The sequence below is a fragment of the Gracilinanus agilis genome, chromosome 6 (genome assembly GCF_016433145.1).
Source record: "Gracilinanus agilis isolate LMUSP501 chromosome 6, AgileGrace, whole genome shotgun sequence".
NCBI classification, from domain to species: Eukaryota; Metazoa; Chordata; class Mammalia; order Didelphimorphia; family Didelphidae; genus Gracilinanus; species Gracilinanus agilis.
The window spans coordinates 220,937,793-220,964,522 of record NC_058135.1 but is presented as its reverse complement, the minus strand read 5'-3'; the positions used below and the strand labels follow the sequence as shown (position 1 = coordinate 220,964,522).

Here is a 26,730-nt window from a genome sequence, read left to right as displayed (position 1 = left end):
AAGATACTATAGGAAGACTTACCAGATTTTTCTCTAGCAGATCTTTGATCTTATATTCAATTCAAAAGTGCTTTACACATTATAGTAAATGCTTCCCCAAGAAGCTTTCTGGGCTTGAGCTGAATCTTACTTATGATATAGGTAACAGTTATCTACGTTTATCTTTTTTTATCTATAGTTACCCTTTTTTTTTTTTTAAACAGGTTTTAAAACTACTACTGGAAATCTGCACTTTGGGCTATTGTGAAAATTAAAGAAATGGTCTACAAGCATATATAAGGAGTTGAAGATTTTAATTTTTGCCATTTTGGGGGCATATATCATACACATATCATTTTTCTCTTTTGGGATCTGAGAAACATCATGAGCACAGTAAGTTATTTTTGTTTTTTAAACAAAAGTCTATAAAAATTAGCCCTTATGTTTTTATTTTGTTTTCAAGAATAAGGATATATGATCTTAAAGCTTCAGCCTGAAAAAAATCATCTATTCCAATCCCTTCATTTTAGGAAACTTAAGACCCAGAGAAGAAAAATGACTTGCCTAAGATTATAGAGTGAATTAGCAGAACCAGAACTTAGAATATTGACCTCTAGACCTAGTCCATTGTTCAAGCCACCATACCATACTGTTTCTCAAACTACTTAGTGGTATATTGAACTGAACACTAGTTCTAGTTCTGCCTCCAACTCACTGACCTTGAACATGTAAGTGACTTGACCTTTCTGACCTGGGCCTCAGTTGTGTCTTATAAAAATATGGGATTTCTATTCTGGAAATCTGTTTGGAATTGTGTTTTTTTTTTTAGTTTTTAAAAAATATATAAAACATCTGTATATTTTGACTCCAAAGATCCTACTTCTAGGTCATATACAACAAAATGTTTTCTTGCATTTTTCATAATAGCAAGGAACTTAAGGCAAAGTAAATAGCTCTCAGTTGAGAAATGGCTAAACCAATTGTGATGTATGAATATAATGAAATATTGTGCTGTGCAAAAAGAATAAATATAATGAATTCCAAGAGAAGCATGAGAAGACTTGTATGAATTGAAGCAGAGTAAAGAAAGCATGACTATAACAAAGTGATTGGAAAGAGCAAAAAAATAAAAAGACAATATTGTATAAATACGATAGAAGCTTGACTTTGGAGGAGACTTAAAAAAACTACACTTCCCTTCAATCTTGACAGAGGTAGGGGAATCTTTATGTAGAATATTATACATATAGATTAATTCATTGTTCATTGTTGATTGGTTTTACTGAGCATATTTTCCCCCTCTTAATTTGTTAAAAGAGATGGCTTGTTGGGTAGTGGAGGAAATTGATTTGGAAAAGATGATAGAAAAAGAAAATGTCAATTTTTTAAATGTGGAGTTAGACTAGTTAATTCGTTCAACTATTATGTTCAAATGAATATAGGCCTGGTTCTTAGGGAGGGTATAGGTATATAGGAGAGAAAGATAAGTTCAATTTTAATCTCAGCTAATTGGCAACACACACTTTCTCTCCTTCTCCCTCTCCCCCTCCCCTAAATCTTTGATCAAATATAAAGCAGAATTAGATTAGAGGAAGCCTTAGCACTTGCCTTAAAGGCAAAGAAGGTTTCAGAAGTCAGGTATTAGTAGAGGGACGGTTCCATTTTAGGTTTTTTTGAGGCAACATGAGTAAATTACAGGCAAGTAGTTTGAGATACGGTTGGAAAGAGGACATGGAGAATCTTGAGTGCCTACAGGTTGTTGTACTTCATTCCAGAGGTAATGAAAAACTATTGGTGATCTTTAAGTTCTTTTCCAACTCAAATCATAATGTGGGATTTAGATTAGTTTGCCCTTTTCATTCAGTAGATATAACAAGTATACCTTACTTTAAAACTACATGGGGATACAACCTGGTTCTTGGGGAAATTATAATATACTAGAGGAGAAAGATATGTTCACATCTTGTCACTGCTGCTTAACTAGCTCTAAACAAAAAGTTTTGACTACATGTTACTTGGAATAGATTCCACTTTAAAAGTTAAAATAACATTTGTATTTCTGGTAATTTTATTTTTACAGCATCTAGTGTGTCTTATTTACTTAATTGGATTGTATTTTTAAGCAAAACTTAAAGATGTTTAACTGACCAGCTATTATAAACTTGTTTCCAGGTGTGTGTTATCCGTTTTGTTCACAAGGGCATAGTCTTTTTCATGTATGGCAGGTTGCATATTCATTTTTTTTTTTTGCATACAAAAAGATTTTTGCCTTAAATATTACGCCACATGAGTTAAGAGGGAGTGGACCCTTAGATGATATCTTTCACCAAGGACACAAGAAGAAATTTTGTTGCCTTAGGTTAGGCAGATATAATAAGAAGGGATTCATTAAATCATGAGGCATGTTTCTTGTTAGTGGCAGAGCAGTGTTTTGAATCCAGACCTAGCTGACTCAAAATCCAAAATTCTTTCTATATTACTTAATGTATCATATCCACGTATCTTCATCCGTCTTACTAGATCATATGCTTCTTTAGGGTAGAAACCATATCTTAACCATATTTCTCTCTTTCTGATAGCATCAAGTTTGGAGGGGGGTAGGAAGGAGAAAGTAAGAATGAGTGTGTGTTTTAGGTGAATGAAAAATCATCTTAATTATACTAAGATTGAACTGTTAATTATTCACTGAGAATGTTTTATACAGGCAAGAAAAGCCTTTTTTGATTTGTCCATTCCTGCTATCCATTCATATTTATCTCTTCTCTCTTTCATCCGTTAAATTCTTGAGTAGAACTTTTACTTTTTCTTACTCTTTAACTCTACATTTTGATTTCCAAATGAAAGAACTCTTCCCCAAAATAATCAGTGACCTCATTGCCAAACCTAGTAGCCTTTTCTTAGTCCCCATTCTTTTTGGCCTCTCTGTAGCTGTTGGCATCAGTGATTACTCTTTTCTCCTTGATATATCTTTTCTATAGATTTTAGAAACACTACACTCTCCTGGTTCTCTTCCTAATTGTCTGACTCTACTCCCTTTTAGGCTTCTTAGATTTTTATCATGTTATACATTAGAGGTTAGGGGTACCAACACTTCCTGGGCTCTCTTCTCTTTATTATTTCACTTAATGAAGTCAATACCTATAGATTCATTAATCATCTTAAATAGATTTATTTATTATTAGTCTTATTTGTCCAGCTCCAGTATCTCTCCCCTTAGCTCCAGTCTCACATCTTCAGCTACATGTTGGACATTTTGAGTAGCATGTGCTGTCGCTGTCTTAAAACTCAATTGAACTTAATACCTTTCCCTCGAAAACTTCTCTTCTTGATTGCATTTCCCAACTGTGCCTTTTCTGTGGTTGTACCCAGTACTTAGAATTCTCTCCATCCTCATCTCCCACTCTTGGTTTTCTTGACTTCTTTTAATTGTATTTCTCTCCCTCTAAGATTATTTCTAATTGTACCTTCCTTGTTACATAGTTGTTTAGATGTTATCCCCATTAGACTAAACTTGAAAGTAGGGTGTTTTTTTTTTTGTTTTGTTTTTTTTTTCTTTTGCCTTTCTTTGTATCCTCAGCTTTTAGCACTATGCCTGGCACATAGTAGATGCTTAAATGCTTCTTGCCTTGATAAGAGTAGAAATTAGGCACAACATTCTCTTTCCAACTTTTATAGTGTTTCCCTCCCTGTTCACTCACATTGTTTAAAATAGAACCCTCCTTTCACCAGTATCTGACTTCTGAATCCCTTTTTGTATTTAGGGCAAGGCTGAGGTCTCTTGGATCTGCTTCTGACCCACCCAGAGTTGACATGATCTCTTCCATTTCAAAATTGTCATAGAACATTTTCTTTACCAAGTAAATAGTTGCTTCCTAGAATAGATAATTTGAGAACCTATGATGAAAGAAAAGCAGTAGATGTGGTCCTTCACAGTAAATAACTAGTAGAGAAGTATCCTTGTTGGAACCAGCCTCTCCACAAACTTGTCAGCATCATGCTCAGCTATTGTGTATACCTGAAAATGTGTGCAGTTGTGAAAGAGAAGATGAAATTACTAATAAAATCATACAGAATGTATAAAGTTAAATGTGCAAATGTTGAGGCTTGACCATATTAGTTAAATGTGAAGAAAATGAGATATAAAGCCACCTATCTCACAGGACTGTTGGGAAGATTAAATGAAATAATCTTTTTTTTTTTTTTTTTTAAGCACTTAATGCTGAGCCTGACTCTTAGTAGGTACTATTTCATGCTGATTTCCTTATCTTTCCTCCTCCCTTTTATAAAGCCCACAGGAAACTTGACTTTTTTTTTTTTTTAATCTTGTTGCAAGCCTTAAACAAAAGGCCTAGGACCAAGAAGAACCAATCTTTTAAATAGAAATTCTCCTTGGATACTTGTACAAACAGGCTTTTCTAGGGGATAATGGATTTAAGTAAAGAAAGCTTTGTGATCATCCCTTGTTTTTTATTAGTAAACTAAGGGCAAGAATGTAAGCAGATTTAGGAAAAGGTATCTTTTAAATTGGTAGTTCTGTGAATTATTGGCATGCTTTGTCACAGTCACAGAATTCTGTAGCTTAGGTATGGTGACTTTAATGTTTCCAGAGAAATAATATCTTCTTGAATTTTTTTAGCTAGTTTTAGGCAGTGGCCTGAATAAATATTCATACTCAATTGATATCTTGGAATCATTTGCAAATGAGAAAACCAGACTTGCCTGAGACAAAAGTACTTTTTGGGCTTAATGATACATACCATTTGATATGGAATCATTTTCTTCCTCAACAAGACTTCTGGACAGGGACTTTTAGCAAGGCATTTCACAGAAGTCACTCAGCATATACCTTGGTGAACAAGATGGTGAGTTGTAGGCTAGGTGATAATATAGTTAAGTGGGTTTGGAAATAATTGAATGGTTGTACTCAAAGAGCAATAAAAAATAGATAATTGTCTCCCTGAAGGGAAGGTGTCTAGTAGAATACCCCAGGGATCTATCTTGCCATTTGGTATTAATCATTTTCATCAGTACCTCAAATGAAAGCATATATCAGCAAACATTTATTTAAAACCTAGTCTTTACTAGGCACTGTGCTAAGCACTGGGGATGTATAAAGGCAAAATATATCCCCTGCCTTAAAAGGTTATATTTAATGAAGGGGGAAACATTATCTTCTACTTGAAAATAAGTGTAGACTATATACAAAGGAGATATGAAGAAATTTGGTGGTTGCAGGAGAGACAGTAGTGTTTTGGGAAGGTGACATTTTGGCTTGAGCTTAGAAAGAAGGTAAGGGCTCCATTAGGTAATTATGGAGATAAAGCACATTTTAGGCTTGGGGATAGAGCTTAGGCAAAGGCACAGAGAAAGGAATAGTATGTTGATTTGAGGAAAGGCAAGTACTCCAGTTTGGCTGGGATTAGTGTTCCATGGAAGGAAATAAGATTGATTCCTCTGCGTTAATCAAGAGGTGGTAATTGCTTGAATTAGGGAGAATGATGACTGCAAGGTTGAGAATTTTTAGCTTGTAGATTGACAGGAAAATAATACGGATGCCTTATGTTGGAGGAAAGTGGCTATATAAGAAAATATTTCAATAAATTGAAATGATAGGAATAAATATAAAATCCTGAACTTGGGTTAAAAAAATGTCAACTTAACAAATACATGATGGAGAAAGCCTTGCTAGAGAGTATTTTATCTCAAGAACTCAGTGTTTTGATAGACTAAGCTATATGTCATGGCAATCAAAAATGTTGATGTAGTCATAGGTTGTTTTAAAAAAGACATCTTATACAAAACAAGGAAGCGATAATCCCATTGTATTCTCTTCTGATCATTTCTGGGTGCCTTCCTTTTAGAAATAACTTTTGTAAGATGTAGTATTTCCAGGGTGAAGAGTGTATGTAATAGAGCTCATGCTATATGAGGATCAGATAAAACAACGGAGAGAATGTTTAGCCAGAAGAGAGGTTTATGTGGAGACTTCATAAAGTTGTCTAAAGAGTTTTTCATGTGGAAGATAAATTAGACTTTTCCATAGCCCTAGATTGTAAACCTTGGAGTGGTGGGTAGAAGTTGCAGAGAATCAGATTTCAGCTCAATATAAAGAAAAACTTCTGACAGTTACAGCTGTACCAAAATAAAATGAACTTCTTCCTTAGAAAATAATGGGTTCCCTTTTATTTAAGGTCTTTAGGCAGTTTCCATTGGACTCTGACCAGGGATATTAAAGAACTGGTTCTTCAGTAAGAAGTTGGATTAAGTGACTTGTAAGGTCCCTTCAAACTCAAATTTTTTGATTGCAACCCCCCTACACTTTAAGATAGATAATTATGTGGCTAAAACAAATAACTGCCTGATTGGCTAACCCTCTGGTAATGAACCTCTCCATTTTTAGCAGTATTCTACCTTAAATGACACATCATCTGTTACTTTGCCTACAGTTGGAGCCTTTACCATTTTTTAAAGCCCCACTTGGATTTCAGCTCAGCTGATAAAATACTGAAAAAATCCAACATCACTGCTACACTGTGATGTAGACTCAAAGTAGGCTTAAGTAATATACTAAATTTAATTACAATTTGTTCAGACTTTCCAGACAAAAAGAAATTCTGAGCAGCTATGCTGAAACACTTTATTTCTTTCAATTGGTAAAAAATAAAATAAGAAAATTGATCAAGTATAGAAACAAAGAAAACCCCCCAAAATGTGTAGATCTCTAAAAGAATGAGAAGTACCTTGCAAGGGATTCTAACCGGAATCCTAAGCCACTTAGCCACCCTAGTAGGTTAATAAATTTGTGTTCATAAATTCAAAGAATTGCAGTTAGGAGAGACTTTAAAATTCATCTAGTCCAATCTCTATACAAATCACCTGTCCCGTATACATCATTCCTGACAAATAGTTAACTATACCAGTAATATCAGACTCAAATAGAAACTAGGGTCACTAAACTATAAACTATATGTAAGGATCCCTATGAATTGCAGATTGATTTAGAAAAAGTCATCTGCAATATTAGAGTTGTGGATACTCTTATTTTAAGGATACTGGCAAAAAGGATGACCAGGATGGTGCAGATGAAGTCTTGAGGGACACTAGATTTATGTCGGTATAGCCATAAGATCACTTTGATTTTATAAACCATAAAACATTACATGTAAACTCTTTTCACTACTATTTTACACACAGAATAAATGAAAAGCAGTTCAGGTCTTTTTATGTGACCTGCTTCCTATCTAATATCCCTCATTCTGGTTTTTTGTTCAGTAGATTGTTAAATTCAATTGCCAAACTTAATTATTTCTGAATTATAATAATTTTGATCTTTGCATTTATCATTTAATTTCTTTTATCCTTAATAGACTCAAAGAAAGCGCCGGGGTGGAACAACAAATTCCAGACAGGCTCAAAAACGAGAACGATTAGTAGGTCCAACATCTGACATGACTTCAGAAGCTGAGCCAATAGAACTTGTAGAAAGTGGTAAGTGTACAAATAAAACTTACAGAACCTCTTATTTCAGGAAGATATTATAAGGACCTAAAATATTGAGAATTATTTTAGGACCATCCATCTCCAAAATTTTTTATTCAAAATTTAAAGCCAGCTTTTGTTACAGCCATTCCTTAGATTTTTGTTTTTATTCTAAAATGCTCCAAAGTTTCTGAAACTTGAAAATGTGGTAATTCATAAGGTGCAAGTTTTGTGATTTAATTAAAGGGTTCTCTTTTCTTTAAAATTATCCTTTTGTCTTAATGTTAATTCATGAAAGCTCATAACCTTCTTTCTTGGTTTTCCATAAAGAGGTTATAAAACTGTGAATTACAGGAAAGTTCTAGTCATGGAACTGACAGTATGAGGAGTTAGAGAAAGAATTTTATTCTGGGCATTTCTTGTGAGTGTGGTCATTTTATTCTTATACCAAAATCTTAAAGACTGCCAGAAAAGATGACATTTTTCAAATCATTTCTGCCTTGTGAAATAATTTGAATCAGTCCTAGGAGACTTGTAGTTGTTTCTACTTAGCTCCTGATATATGTTATCTCTGTCTTATGCCTTTATTTATTGAGGATTTAAAAAAACCATTGGCTATTTATAGCTTTTTGTATTGTTACCTCCTAAATGTGACTCTTTGGTTGATGCTTATAATTAATCATAATAAAGGCTAGTATTAGCTAGCTAGGGAGCTAGTTTTTGGTGTGAGGTCTCTTAAATTTATAAAGTAGTACATTATGGAATTCCCAGATGGTTCTGAATTCAGGCCCAAGGCAGTACAGACTAGCTACCAAAGTGGGGAAAAAAGTCCTGGAAGTTGATTAAGAGATATTTATTGCTAGGGTATCTGCTGATAATTTCCCTGTTTCTGGAAGGTCAAATTTGGGTGGATGGAGGATATTTATTTAGATTTACTGAACTTTATTGTCAAATTTCTTGATGCTTGTTATAAAATGCTTTCTTTTAAAGCTGGAGAAGAAGTGGTGGACCTCACCTGTGAATCTACAGAACCGGTGGTAGTGGATCTAACTCACAATGATTCTGTGGTGGTAAGGATCAGTAGTCCTTATTGAGATGGAGGCTACCAGGTTTTAGCTACTTGGGCAATCAAATTGATCTAGTGCAGTGGTTCCCAAACTTTTGGCTTACCGCCCCCTTTCCAGAAAAAATTATGAAAGTATTTATTGAACTCAGAATAAAATGTAATACAAAAAAAGTGTGGCCATCACCGCTCCCCCTGGATTGTTGCAGCACCCACCAGGGGGTGGCGGCACCCACTTTGGTAATCACTGATCTAGTGCATGCCACTTCTTAATTATGAATCAGTAATATTATTATACTCCAGCAAGCAGATTATTGCTCACATGATAATGTATATATAAAGCCTTTGCAAACCTTAAAGAGCCCATAGGGATGTCAGGTACTTTTACTCCATATTATCAAAAATAAAAAAATATGTAAGGCTTTAGATACTTTTCCAAAACTTATTTAAGTACTAGGAGGACATCTCTTTGTTTAAACATAAAGATATAGAATGTGTTCCTCTGTTTTAGAACTAAAATTTTATTTGCAAACAGTCTCCAGCTGTAAAAGATATATCATTCCTTCTGTCATTTGGCCTAATGATGCCAGGTATCATACTGGAAGTAATTTAGTCTTCCTTTCATTTATAACATTTTAAATATGATTATTGATGTAACATAAATTAGCATTTTAAAATATACATTTCTTTATCTCTGCTATACTGATTCTGATGACTCCTAGAGCTTGGTCTTTGGCAAAGATACCAAGTCTTAATGTAGAAAACTTAGAATAACAGTTAGAGCTGGAATGGACTTCAGGAATCATCTAGTCCAAATGACTTGCCCCTAGGTCACACAGTAAATAGGACAGAATCTGAAACACTATGCAAACCTAGCTCAATATATCTTCTGGTTGTAAGAAGATTGTATTGTTCTTCCCTCCATGCTAGAGTTAAAAGGTGCTGACTGTAACTATTGTAGGAAACAGCATTAGAGTTAGAGGGTAAACCCTAGTTTGCATCTTAATATTAATATGAATTTGACCAAGTCAGTCTCTGGATCTCCATTTCTTCATCCAAAAAATGCCACGATTGGGTTCCATCTCTAAAGTTCCTTTTAGCTCCAAAGCCTCCTTATCTATGTGTTGTTAGAAGCTGATTTGTGTTTTTTCATTTCATGATTTGAGTTGAAGAGATTCCAGAACCACTCTGTTCTTCTCAAAGATCTAGGAAAGATAGATAGGAAAGGATCTTCAATGTATTTCTATCACCCCTGGAATATATTGAGAAGACACTGTCTTATACTATGGAATCCATTTGTTTGTACATAGATGGGAGCAAGAGCTCTCCTTCCCTTACTCTCTTCCCCCTAGTTGGGATCTTACATACCTCTAATATTGATAACAACATTTTCATAGTGTGTTAAGTGCTTTACAAATATTGTTCTTTAAAATCTCACAACAACTGAGAGATAAGTGCTCTTACCTATTATTAAAATTATTAAGGCATAATTTTGATTCCACTGACCGATGTACTACCTCTATGTTCAAGAATTCCCAGATTCCCTTATTTGACCATAATCTATTGGCTTTTCACCTCTGCCTTTCCTTACAAAACTTTATTCTTTGTCCCCACCATAACCTTCAATCTTCTGACCCTTCATTTCACTCCTAGGCCATCTACTCTGCACTGGCTACTCTGTTCTTTTTCCTCCATCTTGGCTCATTGGTGAACCACTTTAATGCTACATTGTCGTCTCTTGAATCCCTAATTCCTTTATCATATCACCAGTTATGCCCAGCCAAGTCTTAGCCTTGGATTACTCTCATTGCTGTGTTCACTTCTATCCGTGAGTTCCTTCCCCAACCATTTTGACTAGGTTCATTACAAATTCATGTTACACAAACTTAGCTGGGCCCTCATTGCTGCTACTCCTGCTATATCTCCCTTATCAGCTTACTCTCCCACTCTCCACAGTGAGAGATATAAGATGATAGCAGGGACAGAAGGATTGTGAGGGTTTTTCAGATAGAGATGGGAATATTGTAGGCAGCAGGAAGTGAGCCAGTAGTGAGGAAGAGACTGAAAGTAAGTTAAAGAATGGGGATGACAAGAATCTGTTGGAAGAGATGGGACAGAATGAAAAAGTCAAGTCATCATATGAGACAGGGAAAGGTATTCCTTCTGAAACCCTCCCATGGATTCCCATCCATTCATCATCAGCTAAGAACCTCGATTCATTCACTATCAACTTCTTTGTCTCCCTCTTCCTCATCCCCTGTCACTCAAGTGCCTTCTACTATTATGTCTTCCTTTACCCTTCCCAGGGCAATTTTTCCTGATAATTTCTCATGATCTTCTTGATCTATTTTCTAGGTCAGTTGCTTTTCTCATGAGATATTTCACATTTTCTTGTATTTTTTCCATTGTTTTGCCTTTTATTGTTTCTTGAAGTCTCATGGACTCATTAGCTTCTATTAGCCCAATTTTAATTTTTAAGGAATTATTTTTTCTTCAGTAAGCTTTTGTACCTCTTCTTTTTTTGCTTTTATTTTTTATTTTTTTTAACCCTTAACTTCTGTGTATTGACTCCTCGGTGGAAGAGTCGCAAGGGTGGGCAGTGGGGGTTAAGTGACTTGCCCAGGATCACACAGCTGGGAAGTATCTGAGGCTGGATTTGAACCTAGGACCTCCCGTCTCTAGGCCTGGCTCTCAATCCACTGAGCTACCCAGCTGCCCCCTCTTTTTGCTTTTAAAGAGTTCTTTTCTCCAGTGACATTTTGTGCTCTTTTACCAAAATGTAAGGTTTTTTTTTTCATAATTTTCTTGTGTCACTCATTTCTTTTCCAGTTTTCCCTCAACCACTCTTATCCATATATTTAATTTCTTCCCAGACCTGAAAATAAAATGAAATTTGGCCTGTGCCAATGGGTGACCTTTCCCCAATACTACTCTATTCCTCTAGTATTTGCTGATTTGAATGGATGAAGGGACTAATTTATCAGGAGTTCTTTATATCAATGAAATCATAATTCAATTCAAAAACCAAAATGTACTATACCATTTCCTTAGTTTAATAGTAACCATTTTAAATGTTGTATTTACATAATAAATGGTGTCTCAATCATTTATTGTGAGGGAAAAATTGACCTCTCTTTGTATAGATTCTTTTCTGATTATTGGATAAAGTTATTTTGCCAAAATGTAACACCACTAGATTTCAGCATCTTATACCTAAATATATCTTAACTTCCCACCTTCTTTGGTCTATGTGTAAAGTATCCCTTTATCTTTTTGACTTGAAGTATGTCTTGGAGTTTAAGCTAATATTGTCCATCTATCTGTGAAACGTTTAGAGGTTTGTCATTTCACAACAAATATTAAAAGGTGCTTTTGTAGGTGTGTGTGTGTGTGTGTGTGTGTGTAAGATTTTAGTTTTTTTATTTGTTTTTATTTTTTTATTTTAAACCCTTAACTTCTGTGTATTGGCTCTAAGGCAGAAGAGTGGTAAGGGTAGGCAATGGGGGTCAAGTGACTTGCCCAGGGTCACACAGCTGGGAAGTGTCTGAGGCCAGATTGAACCTAGGACCTCCTTCCTGTCTCTAGGCCTGACTCTCAATCCACTGAGCTACCCAGCTGTCCCAATAGATTTTAGTTTTGATTTGTCATTTGCTAGAATCTCTTGACTGATGCTGTATATATTGGCTTTTCCTGGTTTTTAATTAATAATTATTTACATTCACAACCTTAAATGGGAATTATGGTGAATGATTTGTGGAAATGTTAGTCTAAAAATAAATGTTTGGCTTTACATCTATTTCCTCTGCTGAGCCCTTTTAAAGCAAGTAATCCCAATTACTTTGCAAGTAACCTGTAGTTGACACCAGGTACTTTCACTCCTTTCTGGCTCCAGGCTGGTGTACGGGAAAACAGAGGGAGCCTTTATCTCTTTTTGTCTTAGGATGAATTTCTAAAGCTAATTGTGATATAATATCCAAAACCTACTTTAGGGATGAGAGAAAGTTTGGTCAGTGAACTCTTATAAAATTAGTACAGTTAGACCTAACAAAATTTTATAAAGTTTTAAAACAGATACATCCATCCATATGTTATCATACTTCCTAATTCTCAATATAAACTAATGATTTCATAACATTCAAGTAGTTTTTTCCTACAACTCAGAAATTATAATTAATCAGATAAATTATGTTAATTATGTAATTTAATACATTTCAAGATACTATGGCAGTAGCAATGATGGCTATCAAAATGAAATCTTATTCCTATATTCAAATATGATTAGTCTTCATGGTACTTTTTAATTAAAGACCAAATTTGTTTTAAATGGACAAATAACCACCTATTTTCCCCAAACTTGTCAGGATATTTCAGGAGAAAATTTAAGGTCAATGATAGTATCTAGAAAAATTTAACTGAGGAAGCAAGGAAAATTTATGATAATTCTGAAATGTTGCCTTCATTATAAGTTCATAATGTCATTTTTCCAAATAAGGGGAAAAAAAAGCCCCAAAACATTGCAAAAAGAAGAATGGTCCTTAATTCTCCAGAGCTATAATAAAGCCTACCTAGTGTCTGATGAAATCTGATGACAATACATTAGGGAATAAAAACTTTAATTTAGCTACTCTAAAGCAATTTCCCCTAAGGAATCAACTCTGGTAGCCAGAAAGTGAGAATGGATTTTATTTTATGTAAAACTGTCTTGTTTTCCTCTTTTTTTTTTTTTTTTTTTCAGGTGAGGATTTTGCTGATCTTTAAGCACTCTGTGAAAGTTGTGACAGACTTTTCAAATTGAGAGAGATAGTGAATACCCTGTTTGAGATGGAGGAAGGGAATACAATTCTATATATTTTTAAAAGTTAAAAAAGTGTTTTTATTTGCAAAGTAGGCATTAGACTAAATTATTTTAATACCCCTTTTACTTCTAATGTTCTACAAAAAGTTTTCTAAACTTTTCCCTTAGCTGATAGACTGTTTGCTGAGTTGAGTTAAAATTTTATCAAATTCTCAATGTTTTAAGTAACAGAATGATGTTGAAACAAATGATGTTATGCTTCTACCCTCTGGGAGGGTTTCTGTTTCTGATTATTACTACTATGCATTTTACAGCCCTTGTTATGTGACTTCTGATATCACAGGGATAGTTGGCCCATATATGGTGTTTTTCCAGTTAAGAAATAGCTGGCATACAGATTTTTTTTTTTTTTTTTTACAAAAAAGACAGTGGTTAGAAGAAATGGTGAAGGTGTTGATTGATTAGTCAATATGTATAAAATCTGGTGAGTTCTTAGCTTTTTGGTATTCTAATATATGTTCATAAGTTGCAAATTAAAAGAGAGATTTAAAAAACATGACTGGACATGTAGTACTTTGTTTATAAAATTCCATGTATTTCAAGGTAATTGTGAATAAAATCTGATGTGAAAAAAAAGAATGTTGAATTTTGAGTTGGAGAACCTTGTCAAATCCCAGCTCTTCTGTTTAGTAATTGTGTGACCTTGGGCAAGTCACTTCCCCTCTCTAGACCTCAGTTTTCTCATCTCTAAAATGAAAGAATCACCTACTTCTAAGTACCATTAGACTCCAGATTTTGGGATCCTATTATAAGAAGATTAATATGTTCAAACATAAATCTCATAAGATTATGGGAAATTAAATATCAGATCCTTTTGTTACCCTGTGCTGCTATGCAAGCTTCCCCTATGACCATCTCAAAGAGAGCTCATGCTCTTCATTTACTGTGCATCTTGGTATATAGACAGTTAAAACCATTAAATATTATTTCTTCATAGTTATTTTTCTTGTGAATTAACAACTCTTTGATTTTTTTTTTTTTTGTCATTTCATGATCTTCTCCCCATTAATTTTTAAAGCCCTCTTGATTAGGTTTTTGTTTCATTCCAAACAGATTGGTCAGTTCTCGTTGCCAGTAATCAATCATTATGCTCTCTAAACCAATTGTCCTTGCCCATACATCCTCTCCACTCCCGCCATAATCTTAATCTTTCATGCTCATTTTATGTTTAATTTCTCTAATCCTAACCTTATACAGGAAAAAAGTAATTCTATCACCTGCAACCCTATATATAGCCTTCAGTTGGTCTCTAGAGTACATCAAAATGATCTCATGAGATGGCTCCCAAACTACATATTCAGTCAAATCATTCTCTAACCTCCAGTCATTTATTACCTGTTGCCTTTTGTAATCTCCCCCTGAATGTTTCCATTTATAGGTGTCTCAGATTAAATAGATTAAAAACACAGAGTTCATCTTTCCCCCTAAATCTCTCCTCCATCCTTCATTTCTCCTGATAACATCATCCTTATGGTCATCCATTCTGTTTCCTTACTTGTAAAATGGAGCTAATATTTATACTCTTATCACTTTTGAGTGATGACTAGTAAAACACTATATAAACTTATTAAAAAGTGACATTATTATCAAAGTCTTGACATAGTCAAATGTTTCAACTTCAGAAGTGTTATTTTTTTTTTTTGTGACACTAAAGATGATGCTATGACCATCCTCTTCTCCATTAATCCCTACAGACTCATTAGACCTTTCCATCTGACTTGGAAGTTGAACCTTTCTGTGTGTATTGTATTCCCTTTTTAGAATGTGAACTTCTTGAGAACAGAGACTTTGTTTCCCTAGCTCTTACTAAATGCTTTTTCATTCATTATTATTAGATTAGATTGTTTCACATTTTACACATGATCTGAGATCATACCTCTCAAATAGCCTGATTTAGCTTCTCTGTCATTAACATCCCCCCCCCCCCCCCCCCGGCTAAGCTAGCTGACTCAGTGGATTGAGATCGAGGCCTAAAGACATAGGTCCTGGGTTCCAAGCTGACCTCAGATATTTCCTAGTTGTGTGACCCTGGGAAAGTCACTTAACCCCCTTTGCCTAGCCCTTACTACTCTTCTTCCTTAGAACCAATACAAGGTAGTGATTCTAAGATGGAAGGGGAAGGTAAGGGTTTAAAAACAACAAAAGTCCTCAACCCATTACCCCCTAGGGCCAGGAATGAGTTTCCTTATCCTTAGCAGGACTTGGCAGCTCTTTTTGTTGCTCTATAGAGGAGATTGCTGCTGTGTGAAGGTGAACTTACAGTTTAGCTTTAGTAGAACCATTTTTATGGCTTTTGTTCCCTTTCATCTTCTTGCAGTATTGTCAAACGAGTATTTATCCTGTACCTACTTTATGTCCCTGGGCTAAATTTAGGGTTAGAAGAAAAACAACAGTCCCAGCTTTGAAGGCACTCATGTTCTAACAGTAGAGGAGACATGTAAATCAGTATATACAGAGATAAAAGTAGATGGAATGGAATGTTATCAGGGAAGGCACTAGTATCAGGGGACTAGGAAAGGCCTCCTGTAGAAGATAGGATTTGACCTGTGTTTTGAAGGAAGCCAGGGATTCTAAAATGCAAAGCTTGAGTGATTGAACATTCCAGGAGTAGGGGACAACCAATACAAAGACAGGAGATAGACAATGGAGGTGTGAGTAAGTAGGCCATTATGACTGGACTATAGGCTGTATAGAGATGAGTAATGTGTATAAAAACTGGGAAGATAGGGGTATTCAGGTTGTGAAAACCTTTAAATGCTTATCAGTTCATATTTGATTCTAAAGTTTTAGGGAGCCATTGGAGTTTACTGGGGAATGGGGGAGTAGGTACAGTGTAAGGTATGGCATGATCAGACCAGAGCTTTAGGAAAATAATAATAGTAATCACTACCATTTAAGTGCTTAATGATTTGCAAAGTATTTTACATTTTACCTCATTTTAATCATAACTATCTTAGGAGGTTAATGTTTACTATTATCCACATTTTACAGATGAGGAAAATTGAGACACAGTCATACAGCTAATTAAGTATGTGAGGTAGCATTCAAACTCAGGATTTCTTGACAACAAGTCTAGCATTCTGTGCTCTGTATTACTTGGCTCCTTGTGTTAGCTATGTAGAGAGTGAATATGGATAGGGCAAAAGATTGAGCAGACCAACTAGGTATTGATGGCCATAATCTAGATAAGAGATGAAGAGAGGGGGTAAACTAGAGTGCTGTGGTGTGAGTGAAGAGGAAATGTATTTGAAAATTAGTATAGAGAAAGAAATAAGATTTGAAAATTGGATATCTGGAGCGAGAGAGAAAGAAGAAATGATAATAGAGGTTACAAACTTTGGTACCTGGAAGGATGGTGGTGCCTTGGATAATGATGGGGAATTTCAGAAGAGGAAAGAGTTTGAGAGAAAAGATTTCATCAATTTTTTGATGGACCATCTTTCCATTTTACTTTGTGAATTATTTCTTCTATCCTATCTAGCCACTGTTTATATACTTCTTAATGAGCCGCACTGTAGAGGAGCATTCTTTTATTCCTTATAACAAATATGAAGAGCAGATTAATTTATTAGTTGATGAATGGTTGTGCTGCACACTCAGGTTTCTGGAAAGCATTCCTTACTACTTAGTCTTCCTGTGTCTCAAATGAAAATGTTAATCTTTTGTGGCTCCTCTTGGAAATTTCTCTTGTCAGGCTTCTGATCTTATGGGGGCTCTGGAGAGGATTGCTTTTTCAACCATCCTATTTGCTTAAGTATTTTATTATAATGGTAGTTTCCTTGGTTAGATAGCATACTTCCTTTAATTCCATTAAGCAGTCGCCATATTAAGTCAGCAAATGCAAAGACTTTTGACTAGGAGATTTGAATTTTTCAGTTCACTCTTTCTTTATTGTGTTGTTAGAACCTAATTTCTACTAGATTGCTTTCTAGTTTTCCTGGTAGTTTTTGTCAAGTAATGAATCCCTAGTAACTATAGTCTTTGAAACTCACATTTTCTTAAAATGTATGCTTTTCAAAAGGATAGACTAAGTTTCCTGGACTTTGTTCCATCCGCTTCCCTTTCCTTCTAAGAGTAGGGAATTGATATATTCTGCTTAATACTACACTGGAAGAAACCTTAAGGTTTATACTATGCATTGTTTATCTTCCTCCTACATTGAAAGAATTTATAGTATTCTTGAACTTGAAATGACTGTGAGGTTATCAAGTCTACCCATCTGCTTTCCCAAATAACTATAATTTTATGATCACTTACATCATTATTTATGGAGAGTTAGCAAGACCATCATCTTTGTTAAATATTTGTATCTAGCACTTTTAGTCTGTAAAATGATTAGGTGTTTTTTTAACCCTTATTTTTTTATCTTAGATTCAATACTATATGTATCATTGGTTCCAATGCAGAAAAGCAGTAAGGACCAGGCAATTGAGAATAAGTGATATTTGAAATCCAGGACCTCTCATCTCTAAGCTTGGATTAATTAACTAAGTAGGATTAGCTCACTGAGCCTTCTAACTGTCCTGACTTTTTGCTTTTTAAGTAAAAGGGGTGAGAAAGACAAATGAAGCCTAACACACTTGTTTTAAGGAAACCAAAGCCCAAGGAAGATAATAACCTGCTAAAAAAGATCACACAGGAACTGGGCATCATATGTGGAATTTGAACTAAAGTCCTTTGATTCCACATCCAATGCTCTTTACATTATATTACTTCTTCTCTATCCATCTATTAGTTTTTTAGTACTTGTTTTTTGAAAGATTTGAAGTTAAGATATTCTGTGCTACATATTTATATTTTTAAAATACTATATAATTATGAATGCTTAAAATCAAATTCTAATCACCTTTTTTTCCTTCCTTCCTGTTTCTTTCAAGTTTGTTGAAGGTAAGTAGCAACATTTCATATTTAACTACATCTTAAGGAAAAAATTTGAATCACAAAGCTTTAGTATTGACAGGGCTTGATGTTAAAAAGAGACAGGAGCCATGTATTCCTTCTGGGCTCTAAAACATTAAATCTTTTCATATTCATATTTCATAAATCTTGATTCAAATCACTTTCAATTTCCATATTCAGTTAAATGGCTGATGGTAGTTTTAAAAATGTGTGCATGCCTATCCTTTCTATAAGTCTCAGGAGCCTTTACCACATTTGAAGAAAATGACTTGTGACTTTTGTGACTTAGACTCAGTCAGTGTCATAAATTTAGCCCCAAACCACTCTTAGGCTTCCTTAGTGGTGCTACTGAAGCTCCTTGCCAGAATATCTGTCTTTGATCCTTTTCTAGGCATTAGTGAAAGCCTTGTGACTGACAGGAGATTTGTAAAGAAGGAGAAGAATGAGGTATCCTGTGTAACAGTGAGAAAACTATAGGTTAGAGAAAAGTAGCCTAGGCTGTGTGAAGAATGGGAGCTGAGGAAGCTCTTTCTAGGAAATTTTGGACAGTAGCATCAATATTTGGTCAAGTGAAACAATACTGTAGAAAAAAATGACCATGTAAGCTATTAGAGAAATTTTATTGAAAGTATTTCCCAACTGTTAGGGTGGGAGCCAATAGTGACATGTTATCCTGAAAGGGTTGGAATCCTAATAAACCTTCACTCATTCAATTAAAATCTTAGAAAATCGAAGGCAAAGGAGAAACCCAAGGATAAGTCGAGGACAACCTGACAGCTGTGTTTTGAGTAGCGATGATGAAGAAACAAGAGACAATGATGTGTATGTGACAGAAAATCCTCCTAGAGAATCAGTTGTTTTGGAAGAAGAAACATCAAGCATAAGGTATGTACTCTGGTATTTTCTCTGCATATGTGATATACAGAAATACATGAAAATACATAATGTAAACATATCTTTTGAAAACTACTAGTTCCTAGAGAGAACTGTATTAAGTGAAAGTAGCTATCTTGTGTCTAATTGACGTTTATCTTAACTGAATCTTTCTTCTCATAACTAAAGATAAAGTTCTATTTTGGACTTATCTTCTGGGATGTATAAAATATATGCTTTTAGGATCTGTGATTTTATTGATGTTAATGGTTCCGCCTTTGTAGATAGAAACACTTTTACACCTTAGTAGGCAGTTTTTGTGAATTACTATAACCAAAAAATTGCATCACCTAGTGGTTAGTCTTCTGATAATGAATGCCCAGCTGGACTGGTTTTTGGACAGCAGACACAGTTTGTCTGTGATACATGCCTGAAGTCTTTCTAGCTTTGTTGAGCAAAACTTTTACTGTTCTGGCATAGTTTTTGAGAATGCCTACACACCATGATGTGGCATCAAAATGGAATTTTATAGAATATTTAAGATATGCTTTGGTGTATCTGTGATCTCTTTAAAGTTGGAGCTCCATTCAGTGGTGCAGATCACAAACAATCCATGCCTTCTCATCTTGTTGGATTCATCCATATTCTTACATAAGTCCTCCCTAGGGTGTCTGGCCAAAATACTGGGGGCTTTTCTTTAGTCTCTTGATTCTGGCTAGCTATCAGTAGAGTATATGTGCTTCTCCATTTATTATCCCTTTATCTTGCTTTTAGACCACCCTACTTCTTCCTTTTGTCATATACTTTGATGATACCTTCCACTAATTTTTGCATGCAATTTGTAATTGGTTACATACAGCATCTGATCTATATCCACTATATATCCATTACCTTTTCTTTCTTTCTTTCTTTCTTTTTTTTTTTTTTTTTTTAATTTTAAACCCTTAACTTCTGTGTATTGACTTATAGGTGGAAGAGTGGTAAGGGTAGGCAATGGGGGTCAAGTGACTTGCCCAGGGTCACATAGCTGGGAAGTGTCTGAGGCCGGATTTGAACCTAGGACCTCCCGTCTCTAGGCCTGACTCTCAATCCACTGAGCTACCCAGCTGCCCCTATCCATTACCTTTTGAGTGATCTGAAATTTTAAAAATAGTATACTGTTTCAGGGTTTACAGAGAGCATTAACTAAAAATTTGTCATTCAGTCTTCTTATCTGACTCATGATCCCATTTGGGGTTTTCTTGGCAAAGATGCTGGGGCAATTTGCCATTTCCTTCTTTAGTCTATTTTTCAGATGAGGAACTGAAACAGGGTTAAGTGACTTGTCCAGAGTCACATAGCTAGTTGGATTTGAACTCGGGGGATGGGCAAGTCTTTTTCACTCTAGGCCCAGCATTTTATCCACCACAACACCTATCTAATTAGAATAATATGTTGTTAAAAATAAACATTTATTTTAAGGGTAAATTTTAACTTTATACACTCTTTTCATCTAGTCTACTATCTTCTCATTTAGTTCTGCACTGCAGTTCAGCTACAGTGTCTACACAAAATATATCAGGATAGACTAGCTCTATACAATTGATTTCCTTTGTAATTCTGGATATTTTCATTTTTGCATTTAAAAGTGTTGTCTTGAGGAATCTACAGACTTCACCAGATTGCCAGAGGTCAGCAACACTAAAAAGGTTAAGAACCTTTGGTCTAGAGACAGTTGGTATTCCTCAACTTGGTGGAGCTCATTTGAAAGATTCTGCAATATTCTCGGGCTTGATGAAATTGATTGCCACATTTTCATTCACAAATGGCCATTTCATGGTCCTCACTAGTAGAGGTTTCCTATTTGTGTTTTGTCCTGGATGTCCTGTGACAGTGGCAAGTTTATGTCTCACCCTATTGATATTATTTTTTTGTTATATATTTCTTGATATTAATTACAGGGTCACTGAACCAAGTGGCCTCTGTTTTGGGATCTCTTAAGAAATCATGTATGATTTTGATATGCATGAGAGATAATTTGTTAAAAGAAAATTATTCAAATGGCATAGTCTCAAATAATAAGCACACTTGACTGTGTCTATAAGAAGTAATCAACTATAAGATAATTTGTTTATCTTCTGCAAGGATTCTTTCTAGATTATTTAATAATTTGTAAAAATAGGAAAGTAAGCATAGGAATCATTGGCTGTTGATATTTTCCTTAATTAACTTTTTAGGAGTAACATGTTTTGTTTATGGTGTTAAAAATTGATCACTTGCACCTTCAAAACAATTGAGGGTAACAGCATGGATCTCTGTTCTATAATTGGTCTGATCTAAGTATTTTTCTATCTTCATTTGATCTCATGCCATTTTTCCTTTCCTGTCCCCAACACAGCCTAAAACTGTGGATTTAGATTCCAGATTTGATGGCTTTTTGTCTTAGTAGATTTTTTTCTATTGCTGGATGTGTCTGTTTGCTTTTTAATTACTTTCAGGATCAATTAATCAAGTCTTTATCGAGCATCTCCTTTTTATCAGGCACTCTGGAGACAAAGACAAAAATGAAACTATTTTATAAAATTCTATATTCTAGCAGAAAAGAACAGTATGGACATCTAAAAATGTATGCAAAATACATATTAAGTAATTTGGGGAAGCACTTGCAACTAGTCTTAGGGAGATTAGGAGAGACTTCTTGTGGAAGATAGCAGGTATCAGCTGAGTTTTGAAGAAAATTATTGATGCTCAGAGGTGGAGATGAGGAGAAGGAATGTATTTTCAGGTATGGGGGACAGCCACAATTGCCAACTAAACATTTCAGCCTGGATGTGTCAGAGGAATCTCATATTCTGTCCAAAACTGAACTCATTTTCTTTCCTCTCAAACCTTTTTCTTCAAAACTTCCCTATTCTTCTAGTCTCACAGGCTCCTTAGATTCCTTCTCTCTACCCACACAGTTATCACCTTAATTAATTCTCTTTTTACTTCTTGCCTATATTATTGCAACAATCTTCTCTTTGGTCTTTCTGCCTCAAGTCTTTCCCCTCTCCAGTTCATTCTACACTACTGACAGAGGGATGGATCTGACATGATTCCCTTCTGGAGTTAATTCCAATTGCTCTTGCTCTGTCTTACCTCTAGGATCAAATATTAAGTAGTAGTTGAATGACTGACTGTTTAGCTTTTAAAAACTTGTCCCCAACTAACTTCTCAGCCTTGTATATATTTCCTCTTTTCTTACAAACTCACACCTCACCCCTATTTCTCCCACCTCCCTTTTCCTTGTTTCTCACACTGGACATTCTCACTCTTCATCTCCGCCTCATATAATCCCCTCTGTTCTTTCAGAATGAAACTCGCATATTAACTTTTCATCAAGTTTTTCCTCATCCCACCCTGCCCCTCTTCCTAACTGCCAGAGTGCCCTTCTCAAATCTGATATTTAACCACTTTACATTTATTTTCTTTGTATTCTTTACATAATTACATCTGTACAATTCTCACCTTGTGTAAATTCACATTTCCTAAATTTGACTTTAAGAATTCTGAAAGAAATCACATTCATAATTGTAGATTTGATAGTGATGAAACATTTGAAGAAGTGAGTAACACACTGTAAAATTAGCTCAAGAATTGGAACTAGAAGTGGATGAGAAGGATGTGGAGCTGATTAAGTCTTACGTAGAAGAACTGTCCAATGAGGGTCTATCTGCAAATGAGCTGCTATCTGCAAAGACTGCAGAAGAAGAAATGGAAGCTTTGGAGCCTAGGGTTGAACCAAAAAGATTCATAAAAAAAAGTTTAGCTTCATAAAAAAGTTATGTACTCACTTACCAGTAATAAAACTTAGGCTCTGTGGGTGGGGAAGGGGCAATATATACCACACACGTATGTTAACTTTACTGGACAGTTATATGCATATTCACTTTGCTTTTCATAATTCTGTTTCTTTTCGTGTGGTACAGTATTTAATATGTTGGCATTTTAGTTACATTTGAAGTTTGCATAAAGGTATAATTTTATGTATACCTTTGTTATATATATGAATATATGCTAAGTTAAATGGGGGGGATGGGGCATCATGTAACAATCTCTTAATGGTAGAGGTCTACAGAACTTAAAAGCAAGGACAGTCTGTCTTTGTCTCCTCCATTGGAATGAAAATTCTTCACATATGGAGATTGTTTTCATTAGTATTATTGCTGGTACAGTTGGCTAATTGTTTTATAAGTGATTTGTGGATTTTGCATGTATTCTATGAGGTTTTTTGTTGTTGTTTTTTCCCATTACCCTATTTTCTAAAAATGTATTCTTCTGTGGTTGTTTTAGACTTCCTAGACTTCCAGGGTTGGTAACGATAAAAGATGATTGAGTTCTGCCTAGTTTGTATTTTAGGGGTTAAAATGGAAAGTAATTCTTTTTATTCAGCCACATTTATCAAGGCCTTCCTTATTGTGAATTTATGGCGCTCTTATTAATCTAATAAAGAGAAGGACATCAGATCAGAAGTGTGTTTTACTTAATAGTATATGTAAACTAAGTAGAGCTGAGGGCTATTTATTTTAATTGCACAAATTGTCTTTTAATTAGTTATCCTTATCCTTTCTTTTATTAGAATTAAAATGTTGATAAACTAATTTAAGTCACCATTTAAGAAGTGGTCAGTGATTTCTTAGGACATTTTCCATGTGTATGAGCTTCTATCCTTGTCCGCAGATCCTCAAATCATACTCCCTTTTCCCCCACAGAGGTCTTCTGGTAACATTTGGGATTGACCAGAGTGATATTTGAGTCACTCATTTCCATTTACTGGGCTAAAAGCACACTGTTCTTAATCATTGCTGATGATTCTGTTTGGGCTTTTCCTTTGAACTAAGAGTCAAAGGGGACTTTAGGATAAAGTATGAAGATAATCAATAAATTAAGTGATATAGCACTTGCTCTGTTCATACATATATAAACAGAGAAGTCATTTTATACTGTTATCTCTTCCAAGTCTTTTATAAGTATGAGCTCAGTTAAAGGTCATCTAGTTCTGCCCTTTCATTTTATAGAGGAGAAAACTGAGAACCAAAGAGGAGTATTGGCTCCTTGAGTTCTATAAGTACCTTTTCCCAATTTTAAATTACAAGACAGGTTTTCTACTTAAGGGCTTAAGTGAAACATATTTGTTTCCCATAAGAAGTAAGTCTTCAAATTGTAGTGAGACCAAATAGTGGATAGTTTCCATTGTTTCAGATCCTGTTTTTAGCCAAGATGGGATATGAATGATTTGTAGTTGAAGAAAAAAAGCCATCAATAATTTGAAATTGACTAAAGGGTAATTTTTTTATTAAGATCTTTTTCCTTATTACTGTTTCATCATTGTTTCTCATGGAAGAAGCTTTTCTTTGGGCTGAAAGAATCCTTTGTTGAAAGGAAGAAAAATAAAATACATACAATATATTAAATATATATGTATATCATATGTAAATGATATATATCTTCTATATTACAAAGAAAGTATTTTATAAACTTAAAAAACACTAAACAAATTCTATATCTGTTTCATCAGTTGGGGAAAATTGGTTATTTAAGTTATCAACTACCAAAACTGGGATTTTTTTTTCCTTTTGTTATAAAACTGATCCAAATCATTGTGTTTTTAGGCCTTCTGGTACTGTTAGTTGTCCAATTTGCATGGATGGATACTCAGAGGTAAGAAAACTACAGCTTGTCATCTAATACATTTTCCCCCAAAATGCTTTAGTGAAAGAGTAGATTAGAAGGGAGATTTTTCTTTAGAAATAAAATTACTCACTTTCAATTTAGTCTGATTTGAAGGCACCTAAAATTATCATAAAGCAAAAATATAATTACTGTCTACCCAAGTTGCAAGTACTTTTATTGAAAAAATAAGTGTTCCTTGTCTTTTGCTCTCTGTAAATTCTCTAGTTATGGTTTATCTATTTGTTCTACTTAGTATCTAATACAAAAGATTGAGAGGCTTTTAGAGAAAAGCCCTTTTATACATGTATTTTTACAGAAGGGGTGATGTATATAGCCTTGATGAAAAAATTACAGCTTAGGGTTGATTATGTCAGCTTTACTATTATAACATATTGTTAAAAGAAGGATGCCATCTTTGCTGAAGAGCCCTTTTTTTGGAACAGCTAAACTGTACAATTTTAGGGCAAGCTTTAAGATTATGGTTCTTATTGACCTTTTTTTCCCCAAAGGGTCTCCTTGATATTGTCAAAGATTGAAAACAATGCAAGAAAGAGCTTCCTTAACTATAATTTAGTCAAACTATTGTTTTATAGGTGAGGAAGCTGAAAAAAAAAAAAGAGATGAAGGGAATTGTCTAAGATTGTACTGTTAGTAGAATCTGTGTCTCCTGAATGCAGAACTACAAATCTCAATGGTTGGTTATCAGTAACAAAATTGTTGCCCTACTATTTAGCTAATTACCACCAATATATGACATTCAGAATGTTTTTAGGTATGGAGAACAGGGCTATCTTGTAGAGACCTAGCTTCATGAATTTATCTGTTTGCTATTTTTCTAGATTTTGCAAAGTGGACGACTTATAGTCTCTACAAAATGTGGTCACGTCTTCTGTAGCCAATGCCTCCGTGATGCCCTTAGAAATGCTAGCTCCTGCCCAACTTGCCGGAAAAAGCTGAACCAGAAACAATATCATCCAATATATATATGATATGTACTATGTTTCTAGGACAGCCTTACGTGGATTGCTGTGAAAATGTCCTGAGGTTGTCAACATACCTGACTGTAAGGAGAACTTGATTTTAAAAACGATTACCTGGGTGTATGTAAACAGATTTTATGGTCCAAACTTTAAATGTCATAAACCAAGCTTTTTTGTTTTCTCACGGTTGATAAGGTTGGGCTGAATTTCTGAGGGTCTGTGAAGTTTGGCTGAACCACATGACAGATTCTCGGTACCATAAGGGTATGTGAGCTCTTCGGTTTCAACGTCATCTTAATCAAGTAATTTATCTAATAAGCCTAAAAGAATGAAAGGCATAGATGAATGGCTTCTTCCCACTTGTGAGGTGCACAGGTGGGAAGAGTGGTGGAGTCCTGCTCCCAAGCAGGCTCATCAGATGAGTTTCACATGCCTTGGTATAAAAAAAACTGTTTTTGATTCACAGCCTAGAATGAAGGACATAATGACAGGCTCTGGGCCTTCCCCAGGGAAAAAGAATACCCTGATGTATTGAAGAAATTGCAGAGCTGCCAAAAATAAAGCTCCCCAGGTATAGCTGCTGGGTCTTCTTCACCAGCACACTTAAATATAGAACAGTGGCGCTAGGTCTCTGTGGAACCTGGAAGCAAACTCACTAGAGTTTTTGTTTTTTTTTTTTTTTAAATATTATTATGAAAGATTTCTTATTGGCAAAGTCTAAATTATTGAAGCTTCACTTGATCATTAGCCATGTGTTTCTACTTCATAGAGACTCATATCATACTTTTAGTTTTAATTGGTATCCATTGACCTCCTCTCTTCCCTAATTGAATAATCAGCAGCTGGTGAGCAGATAGCTGTTCCATAAAGTTGGCTGCCAAATTATAGAGCTCAGCCTTTAAGTCACAGCC

At 34.9% G+C, this 26,730-nt stretch overlaps 1 protein-coding gene across 1 annotated transcript; it reads left to right on the top strand.

Moving 5' to 3' along the window:
- Positions 1-300: 300 nt before the first annotated feature.
- On the top strand, positions 301-25,943 carry RNF4 (ring finger protein 4). The gene is made up of 7 exons (XM_044680925.1): positions 301-372; positions 7,347-7,467; positions 8,449-8,528; positions 18,254-18,263; positions 19,001-19,160; positions 24,779-24,827; positions 25,679-25,943. The coding sequence occupies exons 1-7, from the start codon at positions 364-366 to the stop codon at positions 25,826-25,828; spliced, it is 579 nt and encodes a 192-aa protein (XP_044536860.1). The 5' UTR covers positions 301-363; the 3' UTR covers positions 25,829-25,943.
- Positions 25,944-26,730: the final 787 nt, after the last annotated feature.